This window comes from Amblyomma maculatum, chromosome 3, assembly GCF_055883805.1.
Source record: "Amblyomma maculatum isolate TAMU_Amacu chromosome 3, ASM5588380v1, whole genome shotgun sequence".
NCBI classification, from domain to species: domain Eukaryota; kingdom Metazoa; phylum Arthropoda; class Arachnida; order Ixodida; family Ixodidae; genus Amblyomma; species Amblyomma maculatum.
In genome coordinates this window covers 94,615,691-94,633,550 of record NC_139346.1, presented here as the reverse complement: position 1 = coordinate 94,633,550, position 17,860 = coordinate 94,615,691, and the positions used below count along the sequence as shown (strand labels likewise).

Here is a 17,860-nt window from a genome sequence, read left to right as displayed (position 1 = left end):
AGTGCTTCATTAAAAGCCGCAGGCATCAAATTACAGCAGACGAATAAGAAAGTGGAATTTGCAGCTCTCAATTCTGCAGAAGACTACAGCAGTAAGGCAAAGGAAGCGCACTTAGAAACGTTCGTCAAATCGAGGATGTGAGCCCTGAAAAAATGAAAACTGAGACCCTGAGCAAGAGCTAAAAAGCTAATCTACCAAAAATAGCAAATTCCATACATAAAGGCCCAAATCTACAGTTCGACACAGTCTTTACACCCAGGGTCCATAAAGCAGGCTGCCCTTCTCGCTTCGTCGTCTCCGAGCGCTACACCTGGCAAAAACCGCCTTGTGTGTGCCTGAATATTTGTTCAGCCAATCTAGAAGTCGGAGATTCTTATCTCGTTTGGCATTCTATGACAGAATATCACGTTGCTCGAAACCGCAACTGATCCACAGCCTCGACAACCACGATAGTGCACAGTTCCAGAACGCCGTTGGAGCCAACATGAGCCTATTTCAAAAATTAATAAAATTTTATCTTCCCACACGATTGGTAAAGTTGGAAGATTTAAATGTACATGCATATAGTAAAAAAGGTGTCAGCATTGGGCCCTGCCTAGCAACTGACCTAAGTGGCTTGCCCATTACGACAAGAATTTAGCAGCTAGCCACAGCACTTTAACAGGTTCAACAGAGCGCAAGATGTTCAGGTACGTACAGCGCGTTGCATAATTTAAGGCGCGCTGTAAAGTGCTTCTCCTAGCTACACCATGGAATCCTCGCAGCTCAAATTTCTCACAGAAATGGCATTTTGTCATCAATTTTTTTTTTAAATACCTGATTTGTTTACTTCCATCACTGAATCCGAAGAAACAGGCATTCTTATCATATATGGCGGCGAAGCAATGCAAGCTGCTTCCCCAACGCTGCCACCGGAGGCGACGTCTTATGCTGTTGCCTCAACTCTGTCACAGCTGAAGAAGAGGCGATGGAAGGTCGTTGTAAACAGCGCAAGTTGGCGCCACCGATACCAGCGCTCAGGCTGCGGCATCTCTTGCTTCGAGTCACGGAATACGATAAGAACACCTGGCTTCTGATTGAATCAGGAAAGTAGACCAAACAAATGTTTTATTGAAAAGTACTAACGACACAATGCCATTTCTGTATGAAATGTGAGCTGCGATGATTCTGCGGCTTAGCCAGGAGAAACACTCTACAGCGCGCCTGAAATTGTGCAACGCGCAGCAGGTGATAACGTGCACGATGATTCCAGAATTCTACTTCCGACAATATTATAAAGCAAAAAATCCTTAAAGGTGGTCCTTATAGGTATTGAAGACAAATATTTTAAAGGTTTCGTGGATCGTTTATTTACAAATAGCGTTTGAAAAGTGATCCTGGCGGCCGACCGATTGGGGCGACACATCGTCGCGTGCAAACTTTTTATGTGACGTCACATGGGCTTTCCGGGCGCGCCCGCTCATTGGACGCTCTCAAGTTAAACGGGCGGGACAGGCCGCGATGTGGCGCCATCGCGAATAGGTTATTTCGTTTTTTTTTTCCTTCTTCGCCGGCGTCGGCTGAATTGAGCGGGGAAAGAGGAGCATAATTTTCGATCGCACATATCTTCAGTGATAATAAAGGTAGCTTAAGAATTTTTGCGTCGGGTTGACGATTTATGTGATATTGCTCGTGCACGTTTTCTAGTTTTCGTAAATAGCTTTTCATAGGCTCAAGAGCTCCTCGTCCCAAAACGCCTCTAAAGAAACCGACCGCATTCTCGCCGAGCTCTTACTGCACCTGAACGATATTACAATAACAGTACAACATCTCACAAACAATAAGCTATGCTTCCTGGATCTGATGAACACGCAACTCATAGCCGTAACGGCTGGCCGTACGTGGCCCGTTCGTCAAATAGGCTGCAGCCGTTCTACTGCGGGCACTTCAAGCTAGTCGAACGAGCTATCGCTATCGCAGCATTAAAGCATGCCCTCTACAGATCCTGCGAGCCTCAACTTTCCCCGAGCTTGAACAGGCAGGTGAGCCGGCTCAGATCATGGGAATTCCCGGAGGACCTGCGGCTTAACTAAGCGAAAACTTCCCCGACACTCCACATAAATTTTAAGAACTGCAACAACTTCGAACATCGGGCGCCGTCGCGGTCCCCTATGTGTATGGCGTGTCGCACAAGCTCGAGAAGATCGGCGCTAAGGCTGGAGAGCCTGTAACGTTTTCATGCGTCCAACAACCTTTATGCCTGGCCTGTGCAAAAGCTTGAATATTGACGAGGCTAAACGGATAGCATGTGAAAAAACAACAACACAGTTATCCATTTGTTCATTGCAAGGAAATTGTTTTTCCTGAAATGCTGTTTTTCTTTGGCAGATCCTTTAAGTAGGGAACATCGAAAGATGTATTAATGATGGATTACGCGATCAAGGTAATTGTTTAAATGCAGCAACGAGGTCGAACCCAGTCATTCATTGCGCCGAACATGACGGATACGTACTCTCATCTCCTTGATGAATAGAGTGCATATTTTGTCAGCGTAAAATTAAAGACAGGACTAAAGGAGAAAAACACGGGACAAACGCTGAAGTCCTTGATGAAGTCTGCATCATCAGAGATATTTCTGCCAGGCTACTAGATAATTTACCGATGCCTTTTAATCAGCAAAAACAAATGACCACGTCTGTGTTTGTGCGCTGAATGTCACATGTCTTCCAAAAACAATATGAATTTGTTGGACACCAGAGTCATGATATGCCCTAGCCCTACGTCTACCATGTTTTCGACCCTGTTCTGTTGCTTTTTTTGTGCGTTCATCCGTCTTATAACATGATATGTCTTATTTCTTCAGACCACACTGCATTCATTTCACCTGGCTTTTCGTTCATCGCATATCTTTTTCGTTACCTACTTGACGCGCGCCAAGTTGCAAGTTACACATGCTTGTACCTATGCTGTTTTTCTTTTTGTTTTATGCTGTTGTTCCGAATAGAGCCCATGCCTTTCATTTCGCTACATCATATTGGGCAGCAAATTGAATCTGTTTACTTCTTGTTGTTATTTGCTGAGGTGAGTATATATTTTCTCCTCTCTGATATAAATGTTGTGGGAAGACCCTTAAATAGCGATACCGAGAAATCATTTCGGACTAATTCTACGGTAGTGTTTGACAGAACTGTCTTTTTTTAAGACACATTAATTTAACGCCGCTGAACCGGATGTCGATCATAATGTGACGTCCTGAAATGGAGATAAGAGAAGATAAGGTCGATGAAGAAGCGGCTTGTGCTAGGACTCTCAAGTGGACATAGCTGCGTCTTCGACGTGCGTCCTGCGTCAATTAGAACCTCGTTCGTAAAATCTTGGTAGAGGTGCTGGGTAGACGTTCACCAGAAACCCGAAGACGGACTCCCAGTCTGAACCGCGCCGACGTCGCCGTCTTGCCGCTATCTAAGCCTACGATGTATGTTGGCGGCGACGCTGCGAGGCTTGTGCCTAATGGCAGCATCACCGGGAGTCGCGTTCGTTTACACGCTCATCCAGCGAAGACGTGGATCAGTGGCTCACTCACTACCAGTGGGTGAGCCATTACAATAAGTGGGACTCTTCCGCGCAGCTAGCTAACGCTTAACGACACAGCCCTAACATGGTACGACAACCACAAGTACACTTTCACCACCTGGGACCACTTTAAAGAAGAGATAAAGAAGTGCTTTGGAGATTCTGAAGCGAAGAAGAAGCTAGCTGAACAAGCGCTGTCTCAAAGAGCTCAGTTTCCTGGGGAAACGGGCACCAAATACATCGAGGAAGTGTTGAAGCTGTGTAAGCTTGTCGATGCTCGGATGACTGAAGATGAAAAAGTTGGCCGTCTGATTAAGGGTTTGGTGAACATATTTATAATTGCCTCATCGGCAAATCAAGCATTAACTCAGTCGCTGACGTGATGCAGCATTGCCACACGTTCGAGACGCTGAAAATGCGTCGGAAAAAGCCCACGTTCTGACGTTTGGTTGGCGTGACATCGGTGACCGGCCGATCTTGACGCTGCTGACGTAACATCGTCTGGAGATCTGGCCTCCACTATCCGTCAGCTCGTTCGCGACGAATTGAGCTGGTCACTAGACCTAGCTTGGGGATCCTCAGCGCTGCCCCCGTCGCATCCGCCGTGTCCTCTACCTATAACCGTTTTTAATGCAGTGAACTTCGGTAATACAGCGGACTTCGATGAATACCGGGGACCACAGCAGCTGCGGCAGGGAAACATAACGAGGGCACCCCGAAGACAACGGACCCGCTACCACCAGCCGACACATAACCGGTATGACAACAGTCGACGCGACGCTCTCAGTGGTGACTACTTGCCCGCGCCATCTCTTTCTCGACATCCTGTGTGCTATCGCTGGGGCCAACCTGGCCACATCTCAAGATCATGTTCTCGCCGCCAAGCACGCCTCCATGAACTACCGTGAGCAGCAGGATTACAATCCTGGCCCTTCTCGTCGTTCGCACTACACTCCTGATTCCGGGTACCTTTGCGGGATCTTTCACCGGTATCGAGGAGAAGCATGACACAACCTCCAGTTTCCCACGCGCGCTGTTCTCCATCGCCGATTGGGGGGGGGGGGGGGGGTCGCTTGACCTTCGCTGCTAGAAGAGATACCACCACCTGTGCTGATGTTACGAAACAAAGTCCGTGTTTTAGTTGATGATGTACCTGTTATGGCTTTAGCTGATACCAGGGCCAACATATCCGTAAATGAGGGCTGCATTTAAGCGTCGCCTCGGAAGAACAGTATTATATAAGTCTGATAAAAGTGTTCAGTTTTGTGGCTTGAGAGGGAAACCATTGCTTGCTGCTGAAGTTTGCAGTGTTAAAGTTTCTTTTGGTGGTGAAGTGTTCCGTGAGGAAATGGCAGTGCTTGCCCAATCAACGCCCGACGTCATCTTTGGGCTCGGCTTTTTGTTTTAGATGATGTGTGGCGCCAACGTCGACTGCCAAACTGGTGAGCTTAGCGTCGGAAATTGTGTGACCCCTGATCTGATGGAAGGCTGGTGTAGTGCGGGTGTGTTTTGTGTTTCTAAAGATACCGTCGTGCCTTCATCGTCGGCTGTATGTGTACAGGGTTCCTGCCGCGACGCCACCTTCGACATGTCTGAAGCGACTTTAGAACCGCTGCACCTCACTTGTATAAAAAAAAAATGTCTTGATTCTTCATGCCATGGTGTCTGTTGTCAAAGGCCGCACTGCACTCTGGGCAGTGAATCGCTCTACTGAAGCTATCATTCTTCCCACAGGTTTGAAACTTGCATCCTGCAGTAACGACCCGTCGATATCTGTTCACGTGATTACCGACGTCATACACAAATCAGCGACTGAAATCCGAGATGAATCGCGATTTCCTCGTATGACTGACCCCTTGCTTTCAACAAGGGAGCACCGTGCACTGCTGGTCATTCTATGGCGTCACACATATTTCTGCTTCTATAAGACACAGTGCTGTTTCCAATGTTTATTTTACTTATTTGTTTCATCTGTAATGATTATGGGATCGTCAGAAAAGGCGCAGCGTCTCCGCAAAACCGCAAATGCACTCGACCTAACCTAAGAATTATAACAGAATGGCAAAGCGGGCGAGTTGGTGATACATGGTTTAAACATAAAACAGCGCAAAACACACAGACGAAAGAATAGAAACAGACACCACAAGCGCTTGTGGTGTCTGTTTCTATTCTTTCGTCTGTGTGTTTTGCGCTGTTTTATGTTTAAACTAAGAATTATAATCCATACGATGCAGACAATACACCTTGTTATAGTTACGCGCGCAAAATGACATTAATCGCATACCGCGCGCCCATCACGCGATGTCTCTTGAATAGGCGCAGCTGGGGCGGCGGACCACGCATGCGCGGGGTTACCTTATCACCTAACCGCGGTGGCGTGCTCATCACCTGCAATGTTTCCTTGCCTCCTCTCCGCAACGCAATGACGCCGGCGGAGCACGCCTCTGCCACTCTCCGCAATCGCACAGCACAGTGGCGCCCCCTATGTTCGCATAGAGAGAGCAGGGTAAACAATTAAATTAGGATGGGTTTCTACCAAGCCCGGCGTTGAGTAGTGGTTGGTACGCTCGGCTAGGGTAGTGGTTCGGTTCTCGGTAGAGGCGCGTGTTATTATTCTTCAGTGGCAGTTTCACGACACTTCTCATTCCATTTTTTCGCATGAGTGGTAATTCATGAGGGTATCAAACGTTGCGGCCTCCGAACCATTTTGCGCAGGGCACCGTATCAGCAAGAAGACCACTGAGGTGGTGGCCAGCGTGTGCGACACCAAGGCCGTGCGTGAGGCTGTTCGGGGAGCAGACGCGGTGATACACTGCGCTGGATTGCTGCCCACCACCTTCACAGGGGACGACGCCATGTTCGAGCATGTCAATGTGAAAGGTAGGTGCTGATGCGGAACTCTCGGCCGCACAAATTATCTTCATGCCAGTCACTATTATTGCGCGCGAATGTGCTTGTGTGTGCGCATGCGCGCGTCCGAGTGTGGTCTCATTAAATTGATTGCAAAGGCATGTGAAGCTTCTGTTTAGATGCATACTTCGAGGTGTCATGCCGTCGATTCCACTCATTGTGTTTCTCAAAGAAAAGAAATTATGAACAATCTTGCACTTCGAGTTATAATTTGAAGCTAAAGAACTCTGTGTTTATTTATATATTTATTTTTTGCTCTTTACGCCCAGAGTGATATTTGTTCAGAGCATTTTGGGTCCGTTAGAAATGATATACATCTTGCGGTATTCGCTGTTGTACTCTAATGTCTGAGTAATTAAACATAAAATTGCTGACTGTACGGCTGGCTAATAAATGAAAGAAATTAGGGTGAAGAAATGGAACTCATAAGATCGGAAAGATTCTCAAATTATGCGGCCAGTTGCATAGTCGTACGTGAATTATTCCGCGTATCGTCGTACTCCAGTGCAGCATAATCATTCCAGGCAGCTACCGACGTTGACATATATGTGCGTGGGTATGCCATTGTGAAAATTATTGGAAAACATTCCTCCAAAACTAACAGCTATGTGCATGCTCATAGACTAGGCAATGTCCATAAATAAAGAATTAGGAGCGCTTAACTATCTACACGATAAAAATACGTTAGTGTTAGGTCTTGATTTGATAAGTTTATTTTTTGAAACATTCAGAGTTGTTTCTTTTTACCATGTTTCAATGTGAAGCTTGTAAGGCTAATACACAAAAGTGTCATCAAGCTTATTGATTGGATAGAGTATGCGTTAACATTGATGCATGTTAGGACGGAGCAGAAATTGCCGCTGGTGCGTTTACAATGTGCGAGTGCGTCACACGGTCGAATGTTTCAGTCACGAGTTGGCCTCCGTAGTCCGCCGCATTCTCCTTTAACTTATATGTATACTCAGATATTTTGGATAATTTTGAGAAAATACTTTTGACGTAATTTTTCATGCATTCTGTAATGCAACAATACAAGACATTATAATCGCAGACGCTCTCTTAGCGTGTGTTTAGTTCCCGGCTATTAATCGAAAAATTCACCCAACTGCATTTTTTAATACAGTCTCAATTTCTCGCTTTGACCTCAGCACGAAATGTAGAAGCAAAGTTTTCCAACCCAAAAGGAATTTAGAACATCGCTCTCAATATGCTCACAAAACTATTCTTATGAAGCAGTAGCATATTACTATGCTCCCCCTTGTTTGACAATTATTCATAAGCTCGATCACCTCATTGGTTTTATATTTACTCGTGCTGAGCGTCGGACAAACGTAGCGAAAACAATTGGCTACCTTTCGAAAACGTAATCCATTTCCATTGAGGTGTGTATTAAAATATGTTACAATATTAGTCACTTGACATATAGTTTTTTTAAAAGCGCAGCCCATAGATTTTTATTCGCTTCGTGTGCAGAAAAAAAAGTTCGAAATGAACTTTTTGCCTGCTGATGTTATGTTCTTTTCTGCTATTTCATTCTTGCTTATACTGATTAGTTTGGTTATTACTTATTTCTCTGATATTTATTAGTCTCAATGCTAATATTTCTAATTTTATGTACTTTTACTCAAAAGGTCCCACTGAAGCTATCCACGTCGGAGGCTCTTTCTGTAATAGATACCTTCTGTAATGTATTATTTTACTGACAATAAACCTGAAACGGAAGCTTAGGCCATTAAAGACAACACATTCACAAGAATATCTGAGAATACCCGAATTTCACCTTACAATTAATAGTGTCTCAGAATCATGGACTTCTTATAACGAGCCCCCCCCCCCCCTATCTTTTTACGTGTCAGCGAAAAGAGTTAAGAGAAGGTCGTTACGTTACACAGATCAAACTAGTTTCCTTCCAAAGACATCTTTCATTTAACTAGACACAACTTATGGAGCTACTCATAAGAGCTGGGGGAGTTTAGTTTGCTGAGGATATTCGATTGAAAGCCCCCGAACAAAACGAGCCCAGGTCCCATAAAATCAGACGGTGAACGAGCGCAAGCTTTGATTTTTTAACTTTTAGCACTTCGGTGCAATAAAGTTAACCGCATAAAACACACATGAGCTGCTGATCGATCGAATGACTGCCGAAATTTGAAAAAAGGCTGTTTGACATAGCGCTTATAACGGGTCAGTAAGAATTTTTCAAATATTGCAGCAGTGAACAGTCTTTGAAGCCGGTGATTTAGCGATGCATTGATTAAAATAACTTATGTCGCAAGCTTTGCGACTCACTAAACGTCACTCCTTTCCTTGCATCGCTGAGCAACACCAACCTAAACACTATCTCTGGAGACAGGCTGACACTCTCATTCGTGACTCATTGTGCAGGTACTGAGAATGTGGTCGACGCTTGCCTCAAAGAGAATGTGGCTTACCTTGTGTACACCAGCACTGTGGCAGTAATTAGGAAAGACCAACCTTCTGGGGACGAAAAGCGTTGGTACAATGGTCCATATCCCGAAACCAAAGCGCGGGCTGAAAAAATCATCTGTGAGGCCCACAAACGATCCTTGAAAGATGGTGAGTCTTTCACGTCAAAAAATGAACTAAGTTGTTCCGAACACCTGTAATAAATCATCTTTTAGCAGACGCTGATGCTGCATCAGGAATCAGCTCTAAATTCCTCTATTTTAAATCTGTTGTCGAAGAAAAAAAATAAAATTTAACTATTTCAGCAAACTGTACAGACACGGTGAAAAGTTACAACTGTCTTAAATTTAAAGATTTTGCCTAGGGTAAGGATCATCGAAGCATGCAGCCTCCATATTGTGATGGGCAATTTTACAACAACTGCTTCTTTTTGTAGGTTCACACAATCTCAAAACATTAGTTCTTCGCTTACCACCGGTTTATGGAGAGTTGGATTACGTCGTCGTACCTGTTCAGATCAAATGGGCGAAGAAAATGTTCAAAACTATCTTCAAACTGGGACCAGGATTTCAGGTAAGCTGAACCCGCCTCGGTTCTTTCTTAGTTGCTCACTGCAAAAGAAAAACAAATAGAAAGGAAAAGATCCAGCCAGCTGCGGCATCTGCTATCGAATTATGAAGCGGCCGAGTTCCGACAGTCGGAAATATACAGAACTGGGAATAGGCATAAGAGGTATCAGGCGAGAGTGATAAGAGGAGAGGACAGGGCAGATATATTGTATAAACTTTACCAAGTGCGGTGATGGCCGCCTGAAGCTGTCTTTGCATCGAAGAGGCTCAGTAGTTTAAGCGAACGTATATAGATCTCATAACATCAGCGCGCTTATATCCAGTAGCTCATGGCACGCGGGGAAATCGCTTATACTAATTACAGACCGCAGGCACAGACGCAGCAGTTTATGATATTCACTAGTGACGCTCACGGCCCGCACACACAGTCGGCTTTACGGCGGCGAACGCCTGCGCACACACGAGACTGCCGTCGTGCGGCGTGAGGAGCGCACACATGGAAAGCATAGTTACAAATGGAGCACTAGGCCTGTCCCCCGCGTACAAAAAAAAAAATGACCCTCACGGCACAATGTATCCGAGAGCAGAGGTGCGGAGACAGGCTGTAATCATCCGGTGCAGCCCTGCATGCAGGCTGTACGCATTTTTGAGGTTTTTTGAGAGCCTTTTTGAGGCTCTTAAAAAGACGGCACTCAGACCGTCTGGTCCCGGTGACTTTCCGGCATTCAATTTATCAATGGCTGTCCCTCCTTCCTCGACAATTATTTCTTTCTCTAGTTCTTCGGTTCCTTCGTTTTCTAATGTTGGCGTAAAAGGCGCAAAACGTTTTTGACAAACTCTCCTTGACTTGGCGGTTTGCTAGAAAACAGCTACTGATAATACTCCGAGAAGGCGCCCTTAATTTCTTTCTCATCCCAGCGCTTTTGTCTTTTGTAATCAATAATGGATATCTAGTTCTAGCACGCATATTAGTTTTCATCAGATAGCGCGCGTTTTGTTAGTGTTTCACCCCCGAGCCATTTTTCTATACGTGCTCTTATGCTTCGCCTCTGTATTTCCGAGAATCCAACGCCTCAAGCCTAACTTTTAGGCTCCTTATATCATGCATGAAAAGGCCTGGCGTCTGTTCTTCCCGCCCTAAAATTGTAAAAGCTCTCGCAGCGGCTTTTCATTTTTTTTCCCTAACGGTAATCGGCATTTATTTTCCCCTCCTGTTTAAAAAGATTCCCAAGATTCCATAACCCCTCTTTCGCTCCTATCAAAGGTTTCCATATTTCTTGAACTTTACTGAAAAATACCTCGTCCACTGCAAACATTGAGTGCATTTTCCACAGATTCCAGTTCATTTTCGCTTTTCAGTTGCACACAATGTCAGCGCCACAAGCACCTTACAGTTGTTCGCGATGGGCTGTTGCCCCCTGTGCCACCTACCAGAGCGCCCTTTAAGCAAGTCGGCATCGATCTGCTGGGTCCATTTCCAAAGTCTTGCTTTGGCAACCGCTGGATTGTCGTTGGCGCCGATTATCTTACTCGGTTCTGTGAAACGACAGCTATCCCATCAGCTACACCTCATCACGTTTCGCTGTGTTTTCTCCGCTCAGTAATTTTACGTCAAGGACCACCGCGGATTCTGAAGTTTTTGAAGAAGGTGTACGAAAAGCCCTGCTTTGAATTTTTTGCTTCCCTATTTGCTGATTCAATTTTATTTCCATCATATATTTGCACTGTACCCTGTTCGTTTTATATTTTTTCTTGCCGATGGTGGCGCTGCAATGCATTTTCTTTTGTCCTGTATTGCCCTCCTGCTTGATCTATATTGACTGCAGTATGTTCTAAATGAATAAATAAAAATAATAAGTGATCGGGGCTGTCAGTTTACGGCGGATGTTGTCGTGGAACTCCTGCTTCTATGTGCAACGAATTTTCGCCACTCCACACCCTATCACCCGCAAACGAACGGCTTGACAGAGCGCATTAACAGGACGTTTACAAATATTATTTCAATGTGCGTGGCTTCGGATCACAAGAACTGGGACACCATCCTGCCTTTTGTCACTTATGCTTATATTAGATCTACTCATGAGACTACGGGTTATAGCCCTTTCTTCTGTACGCCCGGCCATCACGCTACACCCTGGACGCCGTACTACCGTTTTCTCTAAGCGACGAACACTGCATCACTGAGACCCTGTGCCTGGCAGAAGAAGCTTGGTGACTGGCGCGCCTGCGGACCATTGCCTTGCAAGAGCGCTGCAAGAAACGCTGCGATAAGCGCCGTCGGCATGTCACCTACGCCCCGTGCGATGCTGTCTGGATTTGGCAACCGCTACAAAGGCGTGGCCTTCACCAGAAACTGTTGGCTCAATACGATGGACCTTACGTAATTATTAACCGCATCAGTGATGTGGCCTACTATACTGCACGCCTCACTGCGACAAGTCGTCGGTCGAAAAAGACAGGACTGTCCCGTGTTGCGCGCAAGAAGCCCTGGCATCCTCGTGAGACATCGTAACTCGCCCGGCGCGCTTCAACTGTGCAGGGGGAATGTAACGGGCTGCAAGGAAGATGAAGAAGCGCTAGGGAAGAAGAAAGGGGAAGTGGTGCGCGCGCTAGGCCAGAGAAGACGGATTGCTTACACGATGTTCCCGACGTCCTGTCTTCCACGAAGGCTTTCAGCGTAACAATATAACCACATGAGAGACTTCGAATAGACAGAACAGCCTGCATTAAATTCCAAGACATAGAGTCTCCCACATTGGAGCTAGAAACCAGGGGCACACCACAAGGCTCGGCTCTTTCCCCCCTCCTCTTCAACGTGGCAAAGAGGGGTCTCCCAATAGCACTCAGCAATATCGAGGGGCACAAGTTCAGTGTGTACGCGGACGGCATCAATCTCTGGCTAAAGCAGAGGAGTGATGCGAGCATAGAGAGACTGCAGGCAGCGGCAGACACAGTAGTGAACTACGCGGTGTGCAAGGGGCTCTCGTGCTCGCCTCAAAAAAGAGTACTAATCTGCAACCCAATATCGTTCATGTGCAAGCAAATCACAGAATTTGATATCAAAGTGGAATGAATGTATTTTGCCAAAGGTTGACCAAATACGAATTCTAGCACTATACCTTCAAGAGAACGGATACAACGATGGGATAATAAAGAGACTGGTAGGCTACAACACAGTTCCTAGGCATATTCAGGAGAATAACATTGAAGGGCCGAGGCTTGAAAGAAAGAAGTTTGATCAAACGTATGAAGCCATATGACACACGAGTCAGCCTGAGCTCTAAACTTACGGGTCTCTCTGGAGCCACCTGATTGCAGGATCATGGAAGAACCTCTAATAAATGGTACAAAAATGGTCGAAAGATTATAGACAAAGCAGACAACTGGTGCCGCCACCGGATGAGAATCTGAGCAACAAAGAGGCGACCGCATGGCGGCGTCTACAGGCAAGAAATTACATACACCTGGTAAGGACCTATATGACCCAGAAAGATGAGACACAGGACGATAAATGCAATGTGGGGAGAGAGAGACCTTTAACCACGTAATTTGGGAATGCGCTAGCTCCTCAGGGGCTAAAACAAAAATATATCGTACAGAAGCCTGGCAAGCGCTTCTGCGGAGCAAGGCCCAGCTCTGTAGAAGCAAGCCATCTGCCTAGCCGAAGAGGCCACGAGGAGCCAAGACCTATTTGCCTGCCTCTAATCGTGGAGGTCCGGGCCCCCGTCCCCTAGGGCTCCGTGCCGGGGGCGGAGGGTAGGGGGCCTCAATTCTAGTGGAAAAAGTTGTTCACACACACACACACACACACACACACACACACACACACACACACACACACACACACACACACACACACACACACACACACACACACACACACACACACACACACACACACACACACACACACACACACACACACACACACACACACACACACACACACACACACACACACACACACACACACACACACACACACGCACACGCACACGCACACGCACACACACACACACACACACACACACACACACACGCACGCACGCACGCACACACGTACGCACACACACACGATGGTGGAGCGGGCGCACGCCACACATTCTGCGCGTCCCCGGTTGCCGTGGTAACGGCGCATACGCACAACTGGCCTCTCCTGGCCACCGCGAAATGCTCTACTGGTACCCAAGTGTAGCTCTCGCTACAAAAACTGGTCACTTTCTCGACCATCAAGAACCAATGTGCTGCAAGTATCTCCTTAATTAGACAACAGAACAAGATGGCAAACCGAAGGCCAAAAGGGCACTATATACACAAATACCCATGTTCCAGAAAATCGAAGGTCCTCCATTCACCGAAACATGTTTTATGTTTTTAGAAAAAGTTTTATTAGACATTATACATTGACGCGTGCGATGAAAAATGACCAAAACTGATCAGCGCACGTTAAAGATCCCCTGGTGGTCGAAATTACTCCGTAGCCCTCCACTACGGCCCCCCTTTCTCTCTATCCACTTTCACTCCCACCTTCATCCCTTCCCTTACGGCGCGGTTCAGGTGTCCACAGAGCAAGTGTGACAGATACTGCGCCTTGCCCTTCCTATGAACCAACCAACCAACGGTTAAGAACTGGAGACATTGCACATAACATACCTCATGTCGAGAAAATACATGAAATTCACTATTTACTTTCCGGAAAAAAATTAATTTTGCTGCTTGTGATGGTAATATATACAAATTTGAATGAGAATGTAAATGAATTTATACGCCGTGTGCAATTATTTCAGAAATAAATATAGGTACAAACATAAACAGCAATCACATGCACAGTGTATATTGTACGTGTTTTGGAATGTGTACAGCTGCGGATTGACATAGATATTTACATTCTTTGACAAGTACCGAGATGGACCGAAAACCACTCGGACACATCCGTCCGACGCGGGCACAAAAGGGCAAGACCATTGGTGAAGGAACTTTCGCTGCCCAAGGTAGAAATGTTCCTCAGCCGGAAAGCTTACGATCTCCTGTCGCAGACGCGCCAGGACCGGGAAAAGCGCACGTCGACGCCAGCTTGAGGCGACAGCCTCACAACAATTGCGCCATAACGCGAAAGCGCCAGCTACAATCAGCAATCGTGCAAAGCGCCCGCGAGGACATCTACTATTTATCTGAAACTGATTGATGGCGAGACTTTTTAAACCGGCATGAACTGCCCTCGAAAAGAGACGAGCAACGACGCATTGCTCGGTCATGGGACGACTAGATTCTTGAAGTGGGAAGTTGGGTCAGTGCGTTGTCCGCACAATGCTCTATCGTTGCAGCCGGTCTCGTGAATGCAAAACACCCCATTCCAAGAGCCACATAAAGCCACGTAAATAGCCTGGAAGAAACGATGCTGTGATTGGTAATCAAGAAATGGAATCCATCCTTCGCCTGCTTTCTACAGGTACTAGCGGAAGAGGTAAATTTCCCATGGACCCTACTACTCTGTTCGCGGCGATGTCTAAATGCGGGCAGACATGACGGGCGTGGCACCGAAATTCCACTATACACGAATAAAAAAACAGCGCGCGGAAAGCCTGTGAACCCTTGTTAAGCGGTATATAAGATAAAGCTCCTTAACATTTGTGCCTAAAAATTGTAGGCGAGCACATGCGCTGGGCACTCATCTCCTTGCAGCAAACGAAGCAGGTAGCGCGGAGCCAGCAGCCAGCAACAGACAAAGAAGAGAAGGCGAACCCACCGTTCGCACGCGGCTGGCCGATTGCCGCATGGCATACCAGTTCCGTGCTCTCTGTGCAAAAACAAATGAGCTCACAAGAAACTGAAGGGAAATTCCCTGAGAGGAGGATACGTTGAATCTGTGAGGTACCATTTTCGGCCGCAGGAAACAGTGTGGACAAGGTTGTGTTTGTACAGCATGGGTAGTTCAAAAGCACTAGACTTAGCCACCGTGCTGCACGCGTCGTTTAAGACGGAACTCCATACCAAAGATGCTATTCCACGTGCCTCATAATCAACACCAAGGATGCAGATTATGTAGCTATGTGCAATTTGCAGGGCACCATTGAGGCATGCTTCTGGCCTGCCAATTAAAAGATATTTACTTTTGCCAAAATTGAGAGCAGCCCCAGACATCTTGCCGTATCTGTCAAAAAGATGAAGGCAGCGCTGCAGGTTCGTTTCATCACACAGATACAACGTAATGTCATCTGCGTAAACAGTTACTCGAACCGTCTAACACACTGGGAGAGAGAGGCCACGGATACTCTGGTTTGTAATGATGACCCTCAAACAAGGCTCTAAGCTAAGAGAAAACAAGAGGCGAGAAGGGACATTCTTTTCGGACACCGCGGGTCACAGGGAAAGGGGTACGTTGTCACCCATTCATCGTCAGTGTACTTTGAATGCCATCATAGATGCTTTTAATTAAACATATGAAGTTTTGCGGAGACTGAAAAATATCCAGCATGCCGAATATGCAGCCATGTTCTAGCCGATCAAAAACTTTTTCTTGATCTAAATAAACAAGGATACCTAGCTAAGCGTCTCTCTGTATAATCAATAATGTCACGAGTGGTATGCGAAAACCTATATATGTCCCTGCCACGAACAGAGCACACCTCATCGCAACCAATGGGGGAGGCCATCACACCCTCAAACGTCGAACCACGATGGTTGCGAGTGCCTTGTAGTCCACGTTTAGAAGCGTGATAGGCCTCTACTCCTCTGGACGAAATGACCCAGGATCACGTTTGGGATCAAAATTATTCGCCTTATCCGAAAACTGGCCGGAAAATCTAAATGTTCAAAACATTGGCCAAGAACACTGTTTAGTAATGGACCGACAACGTCCCATAAACCTAAATAAACTTCTGCAGGGAACCCATCAGGCCCAGGCGCTGAACCGCGTTTCATCGAGTCTAAAGCTGTATTGACCTCTTCTAAAGTGGGAAGTGCGCAAAGTACATCATGCATCTCAGGGCTCACCAGTGGCAGCCCTGCTAACATTGGAATGCCTCTCTATAGCCCCTATATCAGTCGTGATATCCGAAGACTCCATGTCTTTAAAGTGCGCCAAAAACGCATGCAGTCACGAGTCTGATGGGACGCAGAGGGAGCGCTCCGTTCAATGGTAAGTTCTCCGCGCTAATCGAAGCACCTCGGGATGGGCAGATAGACTACGCTTCCCACGGCAGGCAGCCGCCGAAAGAGACGATGCTCCAATAAGGCACTGATACCGGCTTTGTAACTCGTTACACCAGGCACGCATCAGGGTGGAATGCCAACCCGCCCTGTACGCAGGGCGGAGCTTCGCAGCCGTATCTGGCAGCTCAGACACGCGACGCCTTAGTGAGCACCCCGCCGGGGTGGCGCAGTGGTTACGGCGCTCGACTACTGTTCCCAAGGACGCGGGATCGAATCCCGGCTTTGGCGGCCCTTTTCGATGGAGGCGAAAAGCAAGGCGCCCGTGTGCTGTGCGATGTCAGTGCACGTTAAAGAACCCCAGGTGGTCTAAATTTCCGGAGTCCTCCACTACGGCGTCTCTCATAGCCTGAGTCGCTTTGGGACGTTAAACCCCACCAACCAGCCAACCAAGCAGCCTTAGTGAGCGACCCTGTACAGAATTGTGCTCGCGCCAAATTGATTTGAGTGTATCCCACTCATTTTCAGCACTTTCACCAAGCGAGGCGCGCAAAGCTCGTGAAAAGCTCTCACGCTAACGCGAATCATGAAGTACGTGCACATCAAAACGCCACGGACGAAATGAGCCAGCTATACAAATGGAAAGAGTGAGCAATACTGGCCAGGGTTCAGAAATATAAATCGGCGTCTGAGGCAATGCCAGAACATCCATATCAGTCACACATGTAGGGGATGACTACGGCACATATTCGCGATCTCGCCTGCTCGTCGATGAGCAACGACATGTCCAGCAGAAACGCGGCTTATGTATGAGTTCGTGCGCATCGAATAGAGAAACGTTCTGAACCAGACATTGTAGTTCACATGCTTTCCAAGTCGGTCGCCCTCCACCAGCGCCTTGAACATCTATGTGTGAGTCACTGACGCAAATAAAATCGCCCACTGGTATATATGGCGGCCATCCAGAAAGTAAACAACCAACCCTTTCAAGTTATTTGTAAGGCTTGCGTCCGCCGGCGCATAAATGCACAAGACGCGCAAACTCACAGCCGAAAATGAACAATGAAATGCTTACACACGCCCTAACCCGCCTTATGCGAAGTGGTGGTCGCGAAAAAGGGATCTGTTTAGCACCACAATTCCTGCGCCACTCTAGCGCAAAGTGGCGAATGAAAAGAAACACTCCAAATGAAACCGACGCTTGAAAGCCAGTACATCAAAAAGAGTAGTATTATTTGGTTCCTGAAGACACA

At 46.8% G+C, this 17,860-nt stretch overlaps 1 protein-coding gene across 2 annotated transcripts in view; it reads left to right on the top strand.

The window, feature by feature from the left end:
* Window positions 1–17,860, top strand: part of LOC146195358 (NADPH-dependent 3-keto-steroid reductase Hsd3b4-like) — a 54,342-nt gene that overhangs the window by 13,556 nt on the left and 22,926 nt on the right. For both annotated transcript variants that reach the window (XM_084596216.1, XM_084596218.1), the window contains exons 3-5: window positions 6,268–6,432; window positions 8,848–9,039; window positions 9,326–9,462. In XM_084596216.1, coding sequence (XP_084452342.1) covers window positions 6,268–6,432; window positions 8,848–9,039; window positions 9,326–9,462 — 494 coding nt within the window. The remainder of the gene's footprint in view (window positions 1–6,267; window positions 6,433–8,847; window positions 9,040–9,325; window positions 9,463–17,860) is intronic.